This window comes from Prunus avium, chromosome 8, assembly GCF_965620075.1.
Source record: "Prunus avium chromosome 8, drPruAviu1.hap1.1, whole genome shotgun sequence".
Lineage (NCBI taxonomy): Eukaryota > Viridiplantae > Streptophyta > Magnoliopsida > Rosales > Rosaceae > Prunus > Prunus avium.
In genome coordinates, this window is record NC_142291.1 from 23,772,636 (window position 1) to 23,796,822 (window position 24,187).

The window sequence follows — 24,187 nt, forward strand, 5'->3', positions numbered from 1 at the left end:
AAATTACCGTCATTGTATAAATATTCTAACGTCCAGATAAGATAAAACTGTCGTAAATTTTAATGAAGAAGTGAAAAACTCGATTGAAAAATGCATTCTTTTCCAGAAATTGTGCACCACAAATTTCAGTGAAATAGACAGAGAGAGGGAGAGTGTGTGCGTGAGTAAACTTAAAACAAAAATGCAGTTCATAGAGGAATTTAATCCGTCGTATTAATTCTATCTAGACGTCTACTTTATTCAAAAACCGACGTCCTATTCATTTTTAAACGTCGGTAAATTAAGCCCGTCGTGGTGTTTATTTGATAACGGCGCTTATTTAAAGAAAAATGACGTCTATACCAAAACAAAACACTCTGTTTTTCAAATTTAGAACAGAGTTAGAGAGACTTACGATTATTTTTGCCTTCTCTGCAACCTTTGGATCAGGGATGTTTCCTGTTTTATCTTTTCTTGCCTTCTTCCATAGAACAGCTCGATCGATTTCTTCAATATCGGGCATGGTTTCTACCAATTGGTCCTCCAAACCAACATACCCTTTTCTAGACAACCTGTGGTTGTACTCCAATTTCTCCCTCCTCTCTTTTTGCTCAGCATGCTTAGCCTCAAAATCTGGGGTTAACCTTGAAGCTACGAAGGCATCCCATTGCGATTTCTCTATGAACTTATAAAGCGCAGGGGTTTCTTTTAACTTCTCCTTGTCATGTGCGAATGGAAGGATATAATGCTTAGTTACGTTATACTTGAAATCCTTCCATTTTTTTGGCGGCAGACGACAAGACCATGTTCTTGTACATATCCCCAATAACATAGGACATTTGAACAGCTTCCCAAATCTGCTCCCTCACGTCCTTGGGTATTTGAGTCCATTTCTTGTCCACAAGAGGAACTCTGGTGCGTGCCAAAACACCAATGTAAGACTGCATCTCAACAGTAGCCTTGCCATGTGGTTTGCCCTTTTTGTTGAACTCAACCACAGGCTTAACCTTCTCAATTTTCCTCTTCACAACACGGCTCATTGTGCTGATACCGCGGCCGGATTTTGGCTCCTCAACAAATGTGGCTGTGCTCGAGTCTTTCTCGGAGGTTGAGGAAAATCTCATCCTCTTCGAGGGTTTGCTTTGAGTTGATTTTTCTTCTTCCACTTGAGCCTTTGAAACTGATTTGGATTCATCCCCTTGTGCCTTTGAAACTGATTTGGCCTTTGACGCTTGAGCTTCCTTGTTTTGAGATTTCGAAACCATTTTTAATTAATCTGCAAGGAAAACAACGTCGGTTATTAAACAGAAACGACGTAATAATAACAAAACAACGACGGTAACAATAAAACAGCGACGTCCTATTAAACAGTCTCTTAGACCATGTATGGAAATAAGACGACGGTTTTATATCTTTCATAACGTCGGTTATTAAACAGAAACGACGTAATAATAACAAAACAACGACGGTAACAATAAAACAGCGACGTCCTATTAAACAGTCTCTTAGACCATGTATGGAAATAAGACGACGGTTTTATATCTTTCATGACGTAAATGTGTATACACTACGTCGGTTACTCATAATAACCGACGTGGTTTAAAATTTACAAAGAAAAACACAAAACGATTGTTCTTCTCCCATAAGACGACGGTTTTATCTTGTTACCAACGTATTAATTTTCACACCATGACGGTTTTTAACCACCGTCGTGTGTCCATTCTATCGTCGAAAACAAGACAGAACTGTCGTCTTTTGGCGTCGTGAAAGTATCGACTTATGTATTTAATAAAAACCAGTGAAAGATTTCCTCAATTTGACAGAATCTTGTTTCCAGACAACGACGGCATTCAAATGAAATGTAAAAAAAGGGAAGAGAGTGAGAAAAAACCTTTGGCGTGCAAAGAAAGTTTCCTTCCGACGAAGACGAAGACGAAGATGGTGATTTGGAGATGAAGACGGAGATTCAGACGATAGCTTTTGGGAAATGAGAGGGAAACTACGATACTTTATCGGTGAGAGAAAACCGTAGAATATTAGGTTAGGTGACGAAAAGTTTATATATTTTCCCACAGTTCAATACAACGACGTTTTTATTAAAAACAGCCATATTATAAAGTTATAACGACGGTAAATAATTCATAACTGACGTGGTTATCACAACTGCCGAACGACTTTTGGAATTCCGATGTGGTTATGACGGCGCTTTTTTATCTAAACTGACGTTGTACTTAGAAATTCAACGACTGTGTATTTTAATAAACCGACATGGTTACTTTGTGGTTCTGACAACGAAGTCGTTCTCTTTTTAATACGCGCCAAATGACTTTTGGATTTCCGATGTAGTTATGACGACGCTTGTTTATCTAAACTGACGTTGATTATTCAAATATGACGTCGCTATGTATATTAGAACCAACGTGGATATTTACGATAATTTGTTTAAATATGATTTTTTCACGCGTTTTTTAACTCTCAGTTTTCAATTAGGGTTGCAGAATGATTCCTCACAAGAAATTGTCTTTCTGAAAGCAAATGGGTTTGCAGAATGATTCCTCACAAGACCAAGCATGGGTTTGCTACATCCTCCTGTGTAGAAAGGGTGGAACCAGCCTTAGAACCTGCATGGGTTTGCAGCCGCACTTGCCCGTTTGAAGGCATACGAGGGTGTTCCTGATGCTCCTTATGATAAGATAAAGCCCTAAACACTCGCATAGACGGACTCAGGTGGTGGCTGTAGTGGGTTCCTCCCAAATCAGAGAAAAGTCTATTCATTCTGAACCTCAAGCCCACTCCCAGCTTCTTCCCAGCTTCTTCCCAGCCCCCACTCTCCCCACCCCAAAGGCACAACCCACAACAAGTTCTAAGGCTGGTTCCACCCTTGCTACACAGGAGTTTTGAAGTTGATCACTGTGGAAAAGGGGACTACAATGTAACCAGGAATCGAGGAGTGAGCTTTTCACACTTTGTTGATTTTGATTTTCTGAAATTATTAGATATTCATCTGTGGCTGTGCAGGAGCTTGAGAACAAGAGGAAGGAGAAGGCCCAGCTTGCATATGAGAGGAAGAAACAGTTGAACAAGCTGAGGGTGAAGGCAGAAAAGAAACCACGATGTATTTGCCAAATTTGTGTACATATATTGTGTAAATATTGATCAGTATTTAACATGAAGAGATTTGCCTTTTAAGATGAAAATGTTGTTGAGGATTGAGAATTAAATTTTGTTTTGTGTTAAGAAAGATATTACCAAAATAAAAGAAAAATTAATTAATTTTAAAAAGCTATAAAAATAAGACGGCGGTTCACAGAGAAGGCAGACGTATAAATTGAAAAAATACGACGGTAATTTGAACTTAGGACGTGGTAAATAAACACGACAGTAGTGTTGTAGGTACCATCGTAGTATACTCCAAAATAATAAGTCAATAAATTAATCTCTCGCGTCATGGGATATTATTTAACACGTCGTTTTTTTGTAATATACCGACGTGTATTACATTACATTATACAACGTGGATTCCATAAAATTATACGACGTGGATTCCATGAAAGAATAACCGACGTGGTTTTTTAAATTACACGGCGGTATGTCTATAAGCACCGCCGTAAGTTTAAAAGATTTATTGTATAAATTTGACTCTTTCTTTCAGTTTCAGTTTTCATTTAGGGTTCCAAGTTCTTCTGGTCTCTCTGGAGGCTCGTCTTCCTCTCTCACATACACACATACATCATCACTCTCTCTCACATCTCAAAGACAATAATTTGGATGTTAATGATGTATGCGTTTTGGTGTATCTCAAAGACACCAAAACACACACATCATTAACTTTCAAAACATTGTCTTTCTCAAAGTTTGCAGTAGTCAGTTCAGTTCTGGTTTCTTTTTGGATTTTGTGTATTTAAAATATTGTCTTTCTCACTTTGGTGGTTCGATTATGATCAGGATCCAAAGATCTCAAAGGTAAGTTATCATACCTCTTGGGATCTCATTTTAATTTTCATAGGCTACCAAAATTAAAAAATAATTAAATCTTAAAAAGAAATAAAAATTAAGACGGCGGTTTACAGAGAAGGCACCGTCGTAGTATACATACGTGGATTCCATTATATTATACGATGCGGATTAAGAATAGTTGGTCGTGTTTAGTTAGGAGTTAACACGGCAGGTTTTTTGGTGAACTGTCGTCTTTATTTTCTACGTCGGTGGATTCATACCTGCTGTCGTTGTTTTTTGGTCAGATTTTAACTCTGAAGAAATCCTTTTTAAAAAAACGACGCTTTTTTATTTGTATGCGTCGTCTTTTAAAAATATTCGACAGTAAGGCACTTATCCACGACGGTTTTTTTTTTATACCGTCGTTGGTTTAAATACAAAGACGGTTTTATGTTATGCCGTCGTCTTTTTCTGGTCGTCTTTTTCTCTTTTTGTAGTAGTGAGAAATATTGTAATTGTACCTTCCATAGCATAGCAAAAGCCTTCACTGGTGTGGTTTTGATACATACTTGCAATGCTCCCTGTATTTCTTTGGTATTTCTTGCGGTGATTTCAATGTCGAAATTTCAACATTTTTCTTATTTTGCAGGACAATTAGTAAAAATTTTAATCAAAATTGTAATATTTTTCTGCTTCTCTTTTCTGTTTACGGTAGGTAAGGCTAATTTTGAAAGATGGGGTGATCGTGAAGACGAATTCCTTTTTAGTCTCACAGAAAAATACATACATAGAGACTTTGCTCATCTTCAAACTACACCAATTTCACGTTTGTCTACACAAACGGATATTAGACCCTACCCTACACTTTTTTCAGCAATCTATCACCTTGTTGGAAATTTTTAGGGGCTCTTAAATATGGATCCAAGTTCAGCTATACAGTTTGATTGCATGACAGTATAATTGTTATCTATTAATTCCAGTCCTAAAGCCCAGTTGTGAAGCCACCTAAGCAAATAGTGTGCCCACCAATTTTAATGTATTTACAACTCCAGCCATTATATACAAACGGAAAGTAAAGGGGGTAGATCCAAATCGCATATCTAACAGGCCCCAAATTGCATAAATCCCAAAAGTCATGCTCTGTCTTTGCCAATTTTCACTAATTTTTTGGTTCCTTAATGGGAAGATTTTTGTTTCTACTTATGATTCACTATTACATATGGAATAACTTGAATTTTTTGGATTATCTTCAGTTGTGGCCTCAATTGAAGTTCGTATATCCCAAGTAAATTCTCTCATTCAACGTACGTTCATACTTTTTGTTACGGTTTGTTCCTGATGCTTTCCGAGAGAGTCTATTTATTGTTGCTTTCCTTAATCATTGGTGAGTGGTTTTGCTGCAAATTTGTTCTGGCATATCCAACTTTATTTGCTGGCTTATGAATCTCTAATAGACAAATATCATAACTGGGTTTTCCTCAACTAGAACCCGTTGTATAGGTAATCTCTGAAACTGTACCTATGCTATAGGTACGTTGTAGAACATGAATATCACATCCCACGAAATATATTAGAGAGAGAAACATAGAGCTGATGAAAATGGAGAAGTTAATGTTAATGGTGGTGTTGTTACTGATTTGTGTTGTTGTGATTTTGGGTGGTTCCAGTGGCCAAATTGCGAGCAACGTCAGGGCCACGTCCCATAAATTGGGATTTGAATGCATCAGGGGTTTATTGCTCATCCAACTTTATTTGATGGCTTATGAATCTCTAATAGACAAATATCATAACTAGGTTTTCCTCAACTAGAACCTGTTGTATAGGTAATCTCTGAAGCTATACCTATGCTATAGTTTTTCTACCACAATTTGTCAGTGCTAAGAACTTTGTGACTTGAAATGGCACTTCACGTAACTAACCGACGGGTAACCTCTTGAGTGTGTACCTATGGCACAGGTAACCGTTTGGCATATACCTGTGATATAGGTACAGTGTCTGCATTTACTTATACGATAGGAGGTTACCTATACGATCGGTGCTGTAGGTACATAATTGATTTTGGAAGATATGAATTTTGCATTTTTTTTCTATTCTTGCTGTCTGAGGATTGTTTAACGTGATTTTTGCAATTTTGCTGTTTTTAAGGTTACCTAATTCATATCTTAGGGGCAAAATTGGAAGCACAACATAAATTAAAAAAATTAAGAAAATAAAATATAAACCTCATAAATTAAAAAAAGGTAAGTAATCCTACGGGGAACAAAAGTCAAAGGACTTGAATTACTAACAACAAGTGTGTGGATTGCATCCAAATTCTGTCATAAGAATTGGACTTATACCGAATGAATTAAAAAATTTAACATTCTTTCATGCACTTTAAGGGGCTAGTTTCTTTTTAGGCCACAACAGTTTGGTGGTTGCTAACTAGTTTTTGGTTCTTTTGTTCTGGACAACACTTCGGTTGTTAGTAGGTCGGAAGTGTTACTTTTGTTGGTAGTTGAAAACTTAATCAAATGCATAACATAGAAGTTTTAACATAATCTGGTTGGATTACACGAGTAATCGATTCGTGAATATTAGTAACACGTCACATACACATAAATAATTGTTATAAATCAACGTTTACAACCGTTCACGTTGACAGGATAGAGCTACAACCCTTAACATTGCATCGGTACATAAACGATTAGTATTCATATATGTGTGGACCTCTTATGTCTAAAAATTCTTCAGGTTTTGAAAACTTGCCAACTTGTTGATGGTGATCATGCCAAATTGTACCGAGAGGTTAGCCTGGGTCCTGGCTGATGATAGTTCTTTTGCCACAAAATCCATGGTCGGTCTTGACTCTGCATTAGTGCGCGTACAGGCCAAAGCCATGGTTACCACAGAAGCCACTGTTGCTGCTGACTGACCGGGAGGAGGCCTTAGCCGTTGGTCTAATAAATCCTTCAAAAGCAATTCTGCATTTTCTGGTAATGAGACTGATAAAGAAGCTAAAAGCTCCCCAGGATGCCTTCCCATCATTATTTCTAATGCCACCACTCCAAAGCTATACACATCACACTTATCCGTCACACTCATTGTGAAAGCTAGCTCTACATGCACATCAAAGCAACAAAATCAACCAACATTTTTCTGTCATAAACAATGTGTCAATATAAGTCATGTATAAATTGAATATTAGTTTATTGGATTTTACATGGAGCCATGTAGCCATAAGATCCAGCTACAGAAGTCCAATTTGATGAATCTGTGCTCAACAACCTTGCAGTTCCAAAATCCGATAACTGTGGCACGAAACCCTTCTCAAGTAATACGTTGTTCGAAGTTATGTCCCTGTGAACAATTGGAGGAGAGCAGTCATTGTGCAAGTAAGAAATTGCATGAGCTAGCCCTTGCACAATTTTCACCCTTGTGCTCCATCCAAGTTCTGCTTCCTTGTCCCATACAACACTTTTCTCAAGCTACCTCTCTCTGCATATTCATACACCAAGTACAAGCACTCCCTCCATGAACAGAACCCATAAAGCTTTATTATGTTTCTGTGCCTCACTTCTGTCAAGGTTCGTATCTCATTCTCAAAACTCTGGCGACTTATCTTTGGAATGTCACTAGAGTCTGAAATGTTCAGCTTCTTAACTGCAACCACTTTTCCCCTACCCAACACAGCCTTGTAGACACTCCTAAATCCTCCTTTTCCAATGTGGTACTTCTCATCAAAGTTCTCTGTTGCCTTCACAATTGCACCAAATTTGAATTTTCCGTATCTTGGCCATATCCCTGAATCAAAACTCTCAGACATCCTAGGACTTTCAGTTTCCTTTGGTTTCGATTTGCAGTAGAAATTTAGAACTACAGCAGCACTTGTAGTTGCAACCACTAATATTAAAGTACCGGAAACCAGGAGTCCAAGATGAACCTTGTTAATCTTGTTGGACTTTCTGCGATTTGAGTTGCATTGAGTTAGTTGATGGGCATATTTTATATTATATATTTAACCCTATTCTTAGTATATTTTGGTTGATATTTTGGAAGAATTTTGATACTTTGAATTATATTTCCAATATAGGACTTTCGACTTCCTCTGGAGCAAAACATAAACAAATGGATGAATTTTGGAGTAATTCCAGTTGGAGGACGTTCGTGAGTCACTTGGCTTGATCGTATCAAACTTTCAGACTTTTCTACTAAGCGGTTATTAGGCAATAAAATAAAGGAGCAATGCGCGGTGCTGGAATAGTGACGTTTTGGGCTTTTATTGCGTTTTTGGAGCCCAAGATGACCTCGGATGGGTTCGTGGCCTTCTGGAGAAGTGTTCAGAACGTTTTTATCTTTAAAACAAGCTATCTTGGGCCGGATTTGAAGGAGATTTGAGGCCAAAACGTGGCTGGGCAGATTATGGACAGATTCTCCTAGTCCAATTTGGATTTTAGGTCATGTCATTATTTTATTTTATTTAGTTTCCTTCAGGGGATAGAAAAGCTGGTTGTGGGCAGCTTGTTTGTGGGAGTATTTAAGTTCTGTTTCAGAGAATTTTTAGGACTTCTCTTTTGGAACGTGACTTTTGCTAGGGTTTTTGAAGAACTTCTACTTCAAGGTGTTTTTATTCTTATTCATGGGAATTATATTTTCTTGGGTTTTAGTTATGATTATGTGTAACTAACTCTCTTTTGCTAGGGTGAAGCCTTGAACCTTAGCATGAATATGTGATTTTTATTTAATTGCTTATGATTGATTGCATGCATACTTTGACTTGTTAATCACTGTTTTAAACTGTCTAATTGTCTTGATGCCTGATCACCATTAGGATCTTTAGAAAAGTAATTTGATGCAATTTTGGTCGGAAGGTTCCCTGAAATTGACGCTGGCTTCTTGTGATTAATAATTGTAATTTCACTTAAGATGAACATCACGTCTTAAGGGTTGCATGGTTTTTCAAAGGGTTTTCACAAAACTTAATGAGTCTTTCATGTTCATATTTGATCCGAACGTCCGGACGGGTTGCATGTTACATATACGTTCTATGTTGGAGGTTCCAAGTAGAATATAAATTAGGAAAACCTAACCTTCAAAGTGGCATGTGCAAATCATAAGTAATTGATAGAATTGCATAGGATTGTGACGGTGATGGCTAAACCCTAGTGCTTTTATTAATTGGTTTTTAAAACTTGTTTTTCTTCAACTTCCCAACCTTTCAAATTTCTTTTATTGTTAATTTAATCTTTTCTAATTCATAAATTTCAACTCTTTGATAAAATCTATTTTAATTATTAACTAAGAATTAGTTTAATTACAAATTAGTCAAACAATCTTTGGGGACAACGACCTTGCATGAGCATTTATACTACAATTACCTTGTATTCTTGCAAGTATTTTCAGTGATTTTAACCCTGTTTGCGCAGGTACTAAAAATCCTATCATTAGTCCCTCTGTATCTCCACATAAACCATCATTTCCCACAAAGGCATTTGCAGGCACTTTTCGAAAAGCACCACCAGTTGGCATTGGACCAGTCAAGTTATTGTAAGAGAAATCAATGCCACCTAGTGATGTAGTACAACCCGTAGGTATTAGATTAAGCACTTAAACAATAGAACATAGAAGAATATAAGAGACCAAGGAGAAGAAATATATAGATCAAAAAGACGAGATAATAGGCAGAAACAATAGAACAAAGAAGAATATCGAAGATCGAGGAGAAGAAATATAGATCGAAGGGACAAAATCATAAAAATGTTTACTCAACATTCAAATATGAATTTTAAAGAACTACATGGGGTTATTTATAGAAAACTAAAACCTAGACATAATAGGATAAAAATCCCTTGCTTAAACAGAAATCCTAACCCAAATAAAATAGGAAACTTAAAACTAGAAATCTGGAAATCTGGAAAAGTAAAAATCCTACTAGAATTGGGAAAACTAGAGAATCTAGGAAACTAACAAATACATTAGGAAACTAATAAATTTAGGTCCTATGCGTCCTACATCATTCTCTCCCAGCAAAAAGAACTTGACTCCGACGAGTAAACAACCACAAAAGTTAAATTAATGACGACAATGCCGACTACAAGTATGAATAATAGGGGACGAGAGTCAGCAATCATCGATGTCCGGATCATAGACAGCTTCGAGAGGCTCCACAATCTCACAAAGTTCACTAGAGGGAGTGTTGATAGTTAAAGTTCGCTGCGGAGAACGAGAGGCAATATGTCCTTTGGCATGGCAATGGAAACATTCAATGCGAGCATTAGTAGAAACAGCCGGTCCTTTGTGAGGTGATGGTGCAGGTGGGTTAGATGGTCCTGAAAACCCCGTCTGCATATCCGTAGTGGGAAGAGTTTGGTTGGCGGTTGCAAGGTGACTAGAATATCCTGAATGTTGTGGCAACAAATATGTCTCAGCTCCCAAGGCTTGGCAATAGGCGTCCTCCAACACATTCACTTACCTCGTGTTTGAGATCATCCCTGAGGCCATGAATCAAACGAGAAACTGTAACTGCAAGCTCTTCCTGCACAACAGAACGCAATTTGTGCTCCACAAAGCGGGAATAATAGTCTTGGACTGTTGGAGGACCCTGGGAAAGAGTCCATAATTGATCTAACAATTGGTGACAATACAAAGATGGAAGGTATTGTTCTCGGAGTTTCAATTTCATCTCATCCCATAAAATCACAGGGATTTGTCCGAGTTGTTGAAGATGGTGCTCGTTAGCCTTCCAATATTGCTTTGTGGCTCCTACTAGTTTGAGTTTGGCGAACCGAATCCATTGTGCATCGGACATATCATACCATTCAAAATAATCTTCCATAGCCGATATCCAATCAACAAAGATAGTAGGATCCCCACGACCATCGAAGTCGGGAGCAGTAGGCTTAGCATGACGGGCGATCTCAAAACCCAAGTTTCTGTGGACGACGCTCTGTTCTTTAGGTCGGGGTGGCGGGGGAGGGTTAGTGGCGTCCACCAGAGGAGAACCCAATGTATGTTGGGTATAATGTGTTTTAGACGCAGATCATGTAGAAAAAATTGGGTCGGACTGAACCGTAGATGTCCCCTGAAAAGAGGATGGAAGGCCCAGGTCGCCTTGGAACTTGGAATCCCTAGATGGATTGGGAAGGAGACCAGCTTGTAGAGACGGTGTAGACGAACTAGAGAGAATAGCGGATGTGGAGGATGGTTCAGGAGTCGCGGTTGAGATGTGGTTGACGAGCAGCATCACGGAAGCTTGTAACTTAGCAATATCTGTGGACATGGACGAAAATTCAACCTTGTGATCATCCATAAATTTGGCAAACTGATTTTCCAAATTGGTGAAATCTGTAGAAATTTTCGCCTTGAATTCCTGATGTTGGGAGTCATGACGACTAGTAGAGGCAACGAAGCAGAGTAACAGTGGCGGAGCAAGAGGCTCTGAATACCAATTCATGTAGTACAGCCCATAGGTATTAGATTAAGCACTTAAACAATAGAACATAGAAGAATATAAGAGACCAAGGAGAAGGAATATAGATCGAAAAGACGAGATAGCAGGCAGAAACAGTAGAACAAAGAAGAATATCAGAGAGTTCTAGGAAAAGGTTTACTCAACATTCAAATCTGAATTTTAAATCCCTTGCTTAAACAGAAATCCTAACCCAAATAAAATAGGAAACTTAAAACTAGAAATCTGGAAATCTGGAAAAGTAGAAATCCTACTAGAATTGGGAAAACTAGAGAATCTAGGAGATACATTAGGAAACTAATAAATTTAGGTCATATGCATCCTACATCACCTAGACTACCCATTTGGGAAAATGTTTATGGGATGCTCCCTGAGAGATGGTTATGTGAGACATTAAGAATCTGCAGATGTTTTAGCTATGCCAGTTTTGCAGGAAGCGGTTCTGAGAGTGAATTGCAGCTGAGGTCCAACAAGTACTGCAAGGGCAAATTACCAAGCTCTGGTGGTATTTGACCAAATAAATTGTTGTGGTTTAGATTTAAAGTTGACAACCTCTCAAACTTACCAAGCTCTGTGGGGATGTTTCCTGACAAATTATTTTCGGATAAATCAAGTTCCCGGAGATTAGTCAAATTGCTTAGACTCTTGGGGATGTCTCCTGTCAAATGATTCTTTGCTCAGATTGAGCTTTTACAGTAGGCCTAAGTTTCCCAACTGAGCCGGAATGTTTCTAGTCAAGTCATTAGAGTCCAGGATTAGTACTCCCAATTTGCTCAACTTTCCAAGCTCAGATGGGATTTGACCAGAAATTTTATTTCTATCCATCAATAAGCGATTGAGACTTTCTCATTCTCCCAATTCTGGTAAGATTTCACCAACAAATTGATTATTGCTGAGAAAAACAGAGTTAAGATTAGGATGAATACCAAATGATTTTGTAATGCTTCCCGTGAATTGGTTGTGATCAACAGCAACTGTTTGTAGTTTTGAACAATTTCTCAAGCACTTTGGCAATGACCCAAAGAAGTTGTTACCAGCTACAGACAATTCTTCCAGAGAAGAACCGCTACACAATTCTGGTGGCAGCTCTCCTGTAAAGCTGTTGTGCGAAAGGCGCAGAATGCTCAAATTAGGGCTGTACTTGCCAAAATCCCTCAAAATGCTGCCCGAAAAATTATTGGTGAACACAGAGAATGACTTTAATTTAGTAAGCTGAGAAATGGTGCCTGGCAACTCTCCATACAGGTGGTTAGTGTTCGCATCAAATTCCTCCAGTGATATCATATTTTCAATCTCTGGTGGAATCATGCCAGTGAGATTGTTGGAGTAAAGGCTGACTGTCTTAATATTTGTGAGGTTCCACAGTGTCATAGGAATTGGCCCTGAGAGTTGGTTTCCTGAAAGAGCCAATCCTGTCAAATCTTTCAAGTTACCAATCTCTAAGGGAATTGATCCAAAGAAGTTATTGTTGTTTAGAAAAAGGTAGTTGAGCTTTGTCAACAAGCCAATTTCTGCTGGAATATTCCCACTGAACTTATTGTTTTGAAGTTGCAAAGAGTCGACTTCAGTCCAACTGGAGATAAGGGAAGGCAGGATGGGACATGTAAGAAGATTTCCAGATAAACCCAATTTATTGATGTTGTTCAGATTGGACAAGGACAGAGGCAATTCCCCATTGAGTTTATTGTAAGCCAGGGCCAAGTAGGTGAGGCTGGTACAAAAACCAAGCTCGTAAGGGATTGAAGAGTTTAAGGAATTGTTTTGAAGATCAAGGTACCTGAGCTCTCTGAGTTGGCCTATAGAAGATGGAATTTTCCCTTCAAGGTGATTGGCAGTCAGGTCCAAGTGGGTGAGGTTGGTACAAAAACCAAGTTCAGAAGGGATTGAAGAGTTTAAGGAATTTTTTCGAAGATCAAGGTGCTGGAGCTCTCGGAGTTGGCCTATAGAAGGTGGAATTTTTCCTTTGAGGTGATTGGAAGTCAGGTCCAAGTAGGAGAGGTTGGTACAAAGACAAAGCTCAGATGGGATTGAAGAGTCTAAAGAATTCATGTGAAGATCAAAGTACTGAAGCTCCCTGAGTTGGCCTATAGAGGATGGAATTTTCCCTTCAAGGGAATTTTGAAACAGGTCGATTTGCTGAAGACCAGATATCGAACCGATATCTTCAGGAATTGGGGCACTGAACTTGTTCCCTTGTGCATGAAGGTGTTTGAGCTTGGAAAGTTTGGAAAAGTTTTTTGGGAAGGGTCCTTGAAACAGGTTTTTAGTGAGATTGAGATATTCAAGTTTGGCCAGATTGTTACATACTGCTTCTGGTATTTGGCCAGTCATATTAGTCTGAGACAAGTCAAGGAATGTCAAGTTCCAGCAGTGGGATATGAAATCTGGGAACTTGAATTTAGAGGAGTATGATCATGAATATCAAGGTAGGTCAACGAAGGCATGCCAGAAAACTTGAACCAATCAGGAGACATAAAGATGTTTGATGCAAGGTCCAAGTACCATACCTTTTGGAGATGGCTTAGTTGATAAGGGATGGCACCATAGAGACTGTTGTTGTGGAAACTCAAGTACTGCAGCTCTACTAGCCTGCCTATCTCAGATGGTATTTCTTGATCAAAAACGTTGTTGCCCAAGTCCAAGAATGTGAGGCTCGTGAGGTTGCCAATGGCAGATGGAATTTGTCCACTGAAATTGTTGCTGAAGAGGTTGAAGTGAGTGAGATTGGGAAACCGGATGAAGTCGGCTTAATGTTCCAGTGATGTTCATGTTGGAGAGGTCTATTTTGGAGACTGTTCTGGTTTTGGTAGTGTGATTGCCGCACGTTTGGGACTGGATTTCACATGTGAAAACTCGCTTAATAATTTGGACTCGGTTTTACCATCACATGTTTTTGGCTTTGAAAAGGTAACCGTCCAAAAAATTATTAGCATAAAAGAAGCCACTGGGAAGCACTTCCTAAATAAAATAGTATACTGGTGATTTACCCCCTGAAATTGTACCTAACTTTCGATTTGCCCCCTATCTTTTTTTTTATTATAGAAAATTAAGGATATGAACTCTTTTTTTCGCCAATTTCCCCCTACTTTCTAAATCCTTAACATTTCATCCAATTTTCTATTAAATCATTTAAAAAAATTATTCCTGACTAAATCCCCATCTCCCCCTTCTATATTTTTGGAAAAAATTAAAGAAAAAGAGTAAACCTAATGCCAACCCCTTCCATCTCCTCCTTTCCTCCTCCCATTCCCCCATGACCACCATCCTTTACTCCCAAACCAATCCCCCACTCCCACATACCCTTCCCCCCACCTCCCCCTTCTATATTTTCATCCCTCGAACCCAGCCCACCCCCCCTCTCCTCTAGGTTTTTCTTCTCCTCCCATTCCCCATGACCACCACCCTTCACTCCCAAACCAATCCCCCACCCCACAGACCCTGCCCTCACCTCCTTCCTTCTAGGTTTTTTACCCCCAAGCCTAGCTCACCACCCCAACACCCCCACCCCCCCCACTTTCTGTTCCCCATGTGACCATAACCCTCCACCCACAGACCAATCTTCCCGCCCCCCACCCATAGAACCCAACCTACACCTGCACACAGAGAGAGAGAGAGTTCATTTCAATTTTCTGTATTTTATTTTATTTTTCATTTTTTATTTATTTTTAAAATACAAAATGACCTCATATTTAACGGCAAATTGGATGAAATGTTGTGGATTTAGACGGTATGGGGGAAATTGGCAGAAAAAAAGAGTTCATATTCTTAATTTTCTAAAAAAGGATATGGGCAAATCGCAAGTTAGGTACAAGTTTTAGGGGGTAAATCACTAGTATACCTTAAATAAAATGACAGTATTTTTGCTAGCTTTGGCTTACATAACTCTTTTAAAGGAGTTTTTATCAAATTTATCCAAAATTTAGCCCCCAGATTCATAAATGTCAATTTTTTTTTAAAAAATTTTCGAATATAGCCAAAAACTCACTCAAATTGACCCAAGTGAGTTTTTGGCTATATTTGAAAGTTTGTTTAAAATTTGACATTTATGAATTTGGGGGCTAAATTTTGGCTAAATTTGATAAAAACTCATTTTAAAGCGTAAAAGGCATAGCAACCAGTTAAGTGGAATTACTATTACTTATTATTTGGCTAATCAAGTTAACAAACATTAAGTAGCTAAAGTGTGTGAAGCAACTTATTACAATTTACAAGTCTATGACATTACTTTGTCGTCCATTCATATTTTAACAAGTGAGTATCCCCATTAGTGACAGAGCTAGAATTCCTAGCATGGAGGGATGGGTTGGGCCTACAGAAGGCCCAGATAACAAGTGTTGAACTAGCCCACTCTAGCCCAACATCCTAAGAAAAATGTGGGAGCCAACGAATCTATTTGGCAAGAAGCAACGGGCCACCAAGTGCTTGCTTCTTCCTCTTTTCTGTGAAAACTGTCATCCTCAAAATCTCACCTTTGGATGGATTCCGAATCGCAAATTTGTTTGGGTCTCCGCAAAGGCTTCCTCCAAAAACCTTCAAATCCAAGGCACCTAGAAGCTGAGAATTTTTTTTTAAAAAAAAAACACCCTAATGTTATGGTGTGGGTACTAAATAGGTAATGCTCTTTGCCACCTCTCTTCTTTCCATAAGTTTTGTCGGGATTTGATAGATTTCCCCATTCCATTTGTTAGGCACGTTGGGGATCTTTTGATTAACTAGTTGATTAATTAATTGTTCAAGTAAATGAAGCATCTGGGAGGCCTAATCATCTAGTCAGTATGATGCACTTTTGTCAAGAAGCGTGCCTATAGAACCATCTATTTTCCTTTTTTTTCATTTTTTTTATTTTTTTGTGAAATAAATGCAAACAGACATTTCAAACGGAAAATAGGGGCCAAGGGAAGACTAAGACCTTGCCAGTCAAGTTGAGGAAACATTTGGAACCACACAACTTTCATTGTAATATCTCAATTATGAAACAAGAAATGCAACTCAAATATCAAACATAGTCGACTGAGAGCACCATGAAAGGAGTTCAGAAGCCTCCTCCTTTTCTTCTTCTCCTCCTCCATATTTCCTTGCTTTTCTTGCTTCCATTGAACGCCGCCTCATCACCGAGAACACAGGCAGCAGCTCTCGTAAGCTGGAAGAACGACTTCGCTTCTTCACCACCTTCACTCAATTCTTGGTCCCTCACAAACCTCAACAACCTTTGCAATTGGACTGCCATTGCCTGTGACCACAACACCAAAACAATTTCCCAAGTTGACCTCTCCAACTTCAACATCACTGCAACACTAACCCATTTCCACTTCACCTCATTTCTCAATCTCACCCAATTCAACCTCAATGGCAACAATTTCACAGGGCCTATACCATCCGCCATTGGCAACCTCTCCAAGCTCACAACTTTGGACTTGGGCAACAACTTATTCAATCAAGAAATACCTGCGCAGTTAGGCATGTTGACTGAGCTTCAGTATTTTAGTTTCTTCAACAACAATCTCACTGGTGTAATTCCCTATCAGCTGAGCAGTCTCCAAAAGGTAAAGTTTTTTATTCTTGGAGCAAACTACTTAGAAACTCCTGACTGGTCTGAATTTTCAGGCATGCCTTCGTTGACTTACCTTGATCTTTCTGGCAACCATTTCTCTTTAGAATTCCCAAAATTTATATCTGAATGCCGAAACTTGACGTTCCTTGACTTGTCTGGAAATTTCTTGACTGGCCAAATACCAGAACATGTATTTATCAATCTGGGCAAACTTGAATATCTCAATCTCACCATTAACCAATTCCAAGGACCACTGCCATCAAACTTTCCCAAGCTTAAACACCTTCATTTAGCACGAAACAACTTCGGTGGTGCTATTCCTGAAGATATTGGCAAATTGACTCGGCTTGAGGTTCTTGATTTGTCAAATAACAATTTGACAGGAGAAATACCACCTGAGCTTGGCACATTTGACAAATTCACAGGCGTGGCTTCCTTAGCTTATTTTTACCACTTGGATCTCAGCAGCAATTCACTCTCGGGAGCAATACCTTCAAGCTTGGGAAAGCTCACAAGCTTAAAGGTTTTCAATGTCTCACACAACCATTTATCAGGGGAAATTCCATCAGCATTTTTCAAAATTCTTAGTCTAGATAGCTATGACTTTTCTTACAACAACTTGACAGGGCCAATCCCAATTTGGTGTCATTTTGAAAATGCACCGGCTAATGCCTTCGCTGGAAACACTGCTATGTTTGGTCATCTGCATGGACCAAGTGAATGCAATCCTTCCAGCAGACTTTCCAAAAAGAAAAAAATTCTAATTGGTGTACTTTTACCTGTTTGTGGTTTATCATTTGTTGCAATTACAATTGCTATGATTCTTATGTTGCGTAAGAATCCCAAGCTTTTTATTGAGGAAATCAAAATTTCTCATAACTTTGAGACTTTTGAGTCAATGATACTGCAAGAAAAAGTAAAATTTACGTTTGGAGAAGTTGTGAAGGCAATAGAGGATTTTCATGACAAGTATTGCATCGGAAAAGGAGGATTTGGAAAGGTATACAAGGCGGAGCTACCATCAAGCCAAGTTGTTGCAGTTAAAAGGCTTAACATGTGCGGCTCTAATGACATTCCAGCAATCAATCTCCAAAGTTTCGAGAATGAAATCCGAACGTTGACAAATCTCCGGCACCGGAACATCATAAGGCTATATGGGTTCTGTTCAAGGAGGGGCTGCGTCTTCTTGCTCTATGAATATTTAGAGAGAGGCAGCTTGGGAAAAGCATTGTATGGAATTGAAGGGGTAACTGAACTTGGTTGGGCTACAAGGCTCAAAATTGTGCAAGGACTAGCTCATGCACTCTCTTACTTGCACCATGACTGCTCTCCACCAATAGTGCACCGTGATGTAACTGTCAACAATGTCTTGCTCGATTCAGATTTCGAACCCCGACTTTCAGATTTCGGAACAGCAAGACTAATTAGTGCCAATTCATCCAATTGGACCCATATTGTTGGCTCATTTGGCTACATGGCACCAGGTAACTTACCAATTTAATGTTGTGCATTATTTGATAATGTTTTGGTGACTGAGATATGTTTTGAGGCAACTCGGTTTGTTTTTCTTGATGTGCAGAGCTTGCATTCACTATGAGGATAACCGATAAATGTGATGTATATAGCTTTGGAGTGGTGGCACTGGAAGTTATGATGGGGAGACACCCAGGGGATATGCTAGAATCCCAGCTATCAGAATCATCAAAATCAATGAAGGACAATGCAGAATTTCTTTTGAAAGATTTGTTGGACCAAAGGCTGGAGCCTCCAAGCGATGAATTGGCAAAGGCAGTGGTGCTTGTGATGAGTTTAGCCTTGGCTTGTATACGCACGCATCCTGGGTCTCGACCTACAATGCTTTATGTGGCACAAAAGCTATCAGCTTAGACCATGCCTTGCCTTCCCGAACCATTTGGTATGTTGACCATCAACAGGCTAATGGGGCTACAAAAATAGAAGAGAAGTGTGAAACTAGTAGGAGTTTTTCTATGTTTTTAAGAGGGACTTCAAAAACTTGTGTTTCATTTTTGAGATTGACATGGAGTGGGCAATAAATTAAACTGTTTGCAAATTTCAACGTTTTTTGAGATTGAGATTAAGCTATTAAGTTTTTTTATTTTCTTATTTACAGCAATTGTGGAGGGGGAGCACTTTTCCCAAGATTCGAATTGGTGACGGGGGAGGTACCTCAGTGGTAACCCCTCTATTTAAGCTCTTAAGTTTATATCATCAAAGGTGGCTTATATTTTTGTTGGGTTCATTTTTACACATGATTTATTATGTTATTCACCCAATATTTTGAGTTTGTTCTTGACATCTCATAGCATTTTACTTCCTTTTGGTGTTTTTCAAAGATTTTACATTATTGATTGGTATGAATGTGAGCTAAAAGTGCATTATTGAATATAAATTCTGGTTTTGCTCATTTTCGTAGGTCAACTTCTTGGCTTTGGATCACCATGTTCTGTTGCTCGGATGCAGTATAGTTCTTCATGAAACTTGTTCCAATGGGTGTTGACTACAACATATCCGAAATTTAGCTCCATTGAACAAGTATAACCTCCCCAACCGATCCAGTATTTATACTAACTCTGAAAGTCTGTTTTGGGTCACTTTTACCCCCCTTTTGGTATCATCTCCATTTCTAATTGTTACCACACCTCTTGGTAACAATTAATTACATTGTAGAGATTTGATTTTAGATTGGTAATAAATTAGAATCTCTCTATCTCTATGTATTAAAACCAAAATGAAATGATGAAAATAGAGACAAGTGGAGCATGTGCCAAAGACTTTGGGTAAAAGGTGGAGTTTAATATTGAAGAATGAGTTGGCAAGAGAGAGAAGGCAGCCAAGCAAGGGGAAAGGCATCGGCTGGCCAAGGGAGAGACTGGTACACTTTGCAATATATGAAACAAGTGAAAGAAAGGAGAGCAAGGAGCAGCAGCAACCAAGACGAGAAGAAACATTTCCACCATTGAAGGCTTTTGTGCTTTTACCTCCACAAAATCTGTAACTTCTTTCTAGTTTTATTTCAAGTTGTATTTACTATGAACATGAGGAACTAAACTCCATAGCTAGGGCTTAAGTTGAAGCCCTAAACATGATTACTCTATTGTTTTGATGTTTGAGTTATTGAATTTCTAGATGTTGTTGATGAATTCCTATTCACTAAAATTCTTGGTCTTCTTTTCATCAAATTTACAAATAAAAAATAAAAAATTCTTATAGTACTTGTTTATGAATATCATGTTGGTCCAATAATGCTTCAATTACAAATTTCCTTTCACCTAGGCAACAATTAACATGTTTTAATGAAATGTAATTATTATATTGTGATGTTAAATACGACAGTCGTTCACATGTACATAAATGAAAATACCATATAGAAACTCTATAATGTGGGGTTGTATTTTGTGTGTGTAGAGAAACAAATGGCTGGGGCCAAGAGAAGGGAAGACTAGACCAGGCCAGTCAAGTGGAGGAAACCTTACAAACCACACAAGTTTTGATTATGAAACGAACCATGAACCAGGGCAGGCAATAATCCCTCCAAATCTGGGTGACAAGAAATGCAACTCAAATATATGTATAGGTGGGGTTCGATCCCCGCTCTCGTATGGAGTCACCACTTTGGCCAACACTTTACCCCTTACGGGCCGACCCGGTGTGAGCGGGAATTAGTCTGGGTTGTGGTTAAGGCTTAAAGGTGTCACCCATAGTTGGGGCCCATCCAAGACCACCTCGTGGTTCAAACCAAAAAAAAATATATATGTATAGGTTGGATTGGATCAAACATAATCAACTGGTCAACAGACTCAACACCATGGAAGGAGTTGAGAAGCCTCCTACGTTTCTTCTTCTTCTTCTTCTCCTTCATATTTTCATGATAAGTACAACCAAATGTTTCTTCGATGCTAGTAATAATATCCCTACTCATCTCATCTATATTCTTTTTGGATTATTTGTAACACGTGTCTCTAACATGCATCAGATCCTATAACCCCATATGCTTGGTCAACGTTTGATATTGAATTTGGGTGAATTATATGCTTTTGTTAAATCAATTGTGAATTATTGTTGTACCCTTAATATATTAAGGTTTTTTCATTTAATATATTTGAAACTTTGCAAAAATGGTTGAGAAAGAGTATTCTCTTCATAATATTATTATATTGATAGATAAAGTAAAAAAAATTCTCTATAGATTGTATTAATTTGAAAAATGAGTAGAGGTTTTTTTTTCCCTCATTTTCGCCAACATGAAGATATTAACAAGACATGTAATTCAAGTCCCCTGTTTTTTTAAATGACTCATTATAGAAAAATGGGGAGCATTTTTGCTCACCAGCAATGCCTAATGCTGATGGCGGGGAGAAAGGTGGGGGTGGTGGGTCGTTGATGGTTGCTGGGTTTGCTTTTTTGTTTATTTATTTATTTTAGTTTTGAGTTTTAAATTTTTAAAATTTTATTGGAATGGAAAAGTTTCTCTTTAGGTTGTTAACAAATATTTTCATTATTTTATGGTTTGGGTTTTTTTTTTTTTTTTTCAATTTTTTCAAAATTTAAATTTTACAAAATTGTACTTTAATTTTAAGTTATTTATTAATATTTTAGTTGAAATGAAGTGCTTTAACCCTTATGGCATGTTTACTTATAAAGAATGGATATTGGAATTACTCAAATTCCTACTTTTTATGTGTTTACTAACACGTGGAATGATTCCAATTCCTGACTTCCCCTGCGTTTACTAACACATAAGGAATAAAAAATTATGTGGGTTCCACGTTAAAATCCATAATCGAATACCCTCAAAATCGGGAATGGAATCTACTAGGAGGGAGTAATTGATCCAATTCTCATACCTTAATTACCCCATTTAAGTTCCTCGATTCATGACATCTCCCATTCTTGGTAAGTAAAAATTAAATTGACCATCGAAATGTGAGGAACGACTCAATTGGAACGAATGAGAAAGTTGGATAATCTTGGAAATGTTGTAGTTTACTAACTAATTAATAAAATTTTGAACTTGCTATTTGGGATTTCATTCTCCTCAATTTTACAATCTTTCTTCTCGTAGTACTAGTTTTGAGTAGCATGTTGGTCCAATAATGCTTAAATTACAAATTTCCTTTCACCTACCTAGACAACAACATGTTCAAAGAAAATGTAACGATAGTCAGTAGTGGATCTAAGAATTATTAAAGGCTAAAAGCCCAAAAAGTGAAACTAGGCTGGTAAGTGGTAGCTTTAAAGCCACTTACGTGTAGGTAATAACTTATATCTAAACGTTTTATTGCCAAAAACAAAACCAAAACAAAACAAAACCAAAAAAACACTTATTACAAGCAAGCATGGTTTATTTCAAAAAGGGTGTGCTGTCTTATTTTAAAACAAAAAGGTTGTTATTCCTCTTTAAACACAACCACACCGTTTCGTTAAAAAACAATTGAAAATGCACTGTTTGATTTTACAACACAAAGCCAAAACAGATTGTTTCATTAATGAAAAAGAGTCACAACAATAATGCAAACGACACCGTTTGTGTCAAATTATTTGAGAAAAAAGGTCGTCTCCTTGCGCCTCTGTGGGTCCGCCACTGATTCAACACATTAGAAAAATGAAAGCACGACATCCCACTCCCCTCTATACTCGAGTTCAAATCCTCCTCTTTGTTGTTCGCTTATATTAAAAAAAAATTATGTGTATTCATACGGTCCACTGCATTTAACATTGACAAATAATATATATTAGTACAGTAAAATGCTATTGATTTATTACCTTATAAACTAGAGAACAACAAAATGAAGAATACAATATCTCATTGAATTGAAGAATGATTACATTGTTGTATTTATACAATGATATATTAGGATAACTATTCACCCCATGAGGAGAAGTAGGACCAAGCACACTATGTGAATAGTATTTTGTCCTCTCATATGCTGGATAGTGAGCATATATATTACAAGATCAAACAGGCTGTTACTAGATAGCAACTTTTTAATTAATGATGCCAAGGGCTAAAATAAGTTGGAGGATTTAATCAGACTTGTTGTTTGATGATGCTATAGTCAATCGTTGCATGACCAAGACCTTTTCCTATTTTTAGTTGAAGAGGTGTCTTTTTTTTTTTGTTTTCTCTCTGTCTACGCTCTTGGGATTTGCAGTACTTTACTGTTTCTTCTATAGTTTTTTTACTTTAAAAGTATATATGGGTTAAAATAGTAAAAGGCAGAGAATTAAAATCATAAGTGTTTATTAAGAGATTATGTTTCTCAATTGAGCAGACAAATTAAATATAAAATAATTACAGGCCTACAAAATTGAGTGGACAATGGGTTACAATGCTACATTTAGGTGGGTTACTAAGTTTTTATGGGATGAATAACATTAAAATATATGTAATATTTTTAATTTAAAAAAAGGCTACCTGGGCTAGAGCCTATGGTAGCCCTCTACCTTGTTCCGTTAGTGGAGATTGGATTGAGAGGGAAGATAAGAGGAGATGATGAGAGGGAGGAGTAACAAAAGTGAAAACTAAAATTAAAAACTGAAATCTATTTCAAATTGTTTTCACTTTCAAGTTTTTGTTTTCACTTTTGTTACTCTTTCCTCTCATCCTCTCTCTCAATATCTCATCCTCACTCTCAATCTCATCTTCACTCTTATTTTCCTCTATACTATAGCACAATAAATGAAAACTAAAAACTAAAATTGAAATTATTATCAAATGGGCCCTAAAAATTCATTTGCCTTAATTTTAAGTGGAAATTATAGCTTGGGTTGGGATATTTTTGAAGATAGGAACTTGGTACAGGGTCTATATAAGAAAGTAGATGCACATAGGTACTAGCGCAGAGCTTTCGATATATGGAAACAAACAGCCACATTGGTCGTGTATTTTACCAAAAGAAGTTCCAAAACCACAGCAAAGTTAGCTAGTGGTATTACAAATTACAATTTACAGTCATTTTGTCACAAAAAGACTCTTAGTAGTGATTTTATCACTCCCTTTTGTTCGACTTACACTCCTTTTTGTGTTTTATAATTTTTACTATAGCAAAAAAGGGAGTGTAAGTGGACAAAAAAGATGAGTCAGAACATACAATTTCTAACAAAGGGAGTGTAAGTAAACAAAAGAGGAGTGAGAAAATCAACTCCCCTAATTTAATAGAGATTACAATCTGATTTGGTTAAGTTAACTGACTATATATATTATAAATAAATAAAAACAACCTGTGTATTTTGTTTTTGTTTGTTTGTTTGTT

General features: G+C 37.7%; 1 protein-coding gene and 2 pseudogenes across 3 annotated transcripts; 1 reads left to right on the plus strand and 2 right to left on the minus strand.

Moving 5' to 3' along the window:
* Positions 1 to 6,633: 6,633 nt before the first annotated feature.
* LOC110754405 (uncharacterized) lies at positions 6,634 to 14,660 on the minus strand (annotated as a pseudogene).
* On the minus strand, positions 9,637 to 11,347 carry LOC148292347 (uncharacterized; annotated as a pseudogene).
* A 1,684-nt stretch (positions 14,661 to 16,344) lies between the features above and the next one.
* Positions 16,345 to 20,857, plus strand: LOC110748355 (uncharacterized). 3 transcript variants are annotated; one of them, XR_015826512.1, is made up of 4 exons: positions 16,345 to 18,397; positions 18,493 to 18,828; positions 19,045 to 19,148; positions 19,348 to 20,857. XR_015826512.1 is itself a non-coding variant. In XM_021948345.2 (2 exons), the coding sequence occupies exons 1-2, from the start codon at positions 16,384 to 16,386 to the stop codon at positions 18,798 to 18,800; spliced, it is 2,322 nt and encodes a 773-aa protein (XP_021804037.2). In that variant the 5' UTR covers positions 16,345 to 16,383; the 3' UTR covers positions 18,801 to 18,984. The 3 variants fall into 3 exon arrangements, 1 of the variants encoding a protein (XP_021804037.2); XR_015826511.1 differs by having other exon boundaries at positions 19,045 to 19,107; XM_021948345.2 differs by lacking the exons at positions 19,045 to 19,148; positions 19,348 to 20,857 and having other exon boundaries at positions 18,493 to 18,984.
* Positions 20,858 to 24,187: the final 3,330 nt, after the last annotated feature.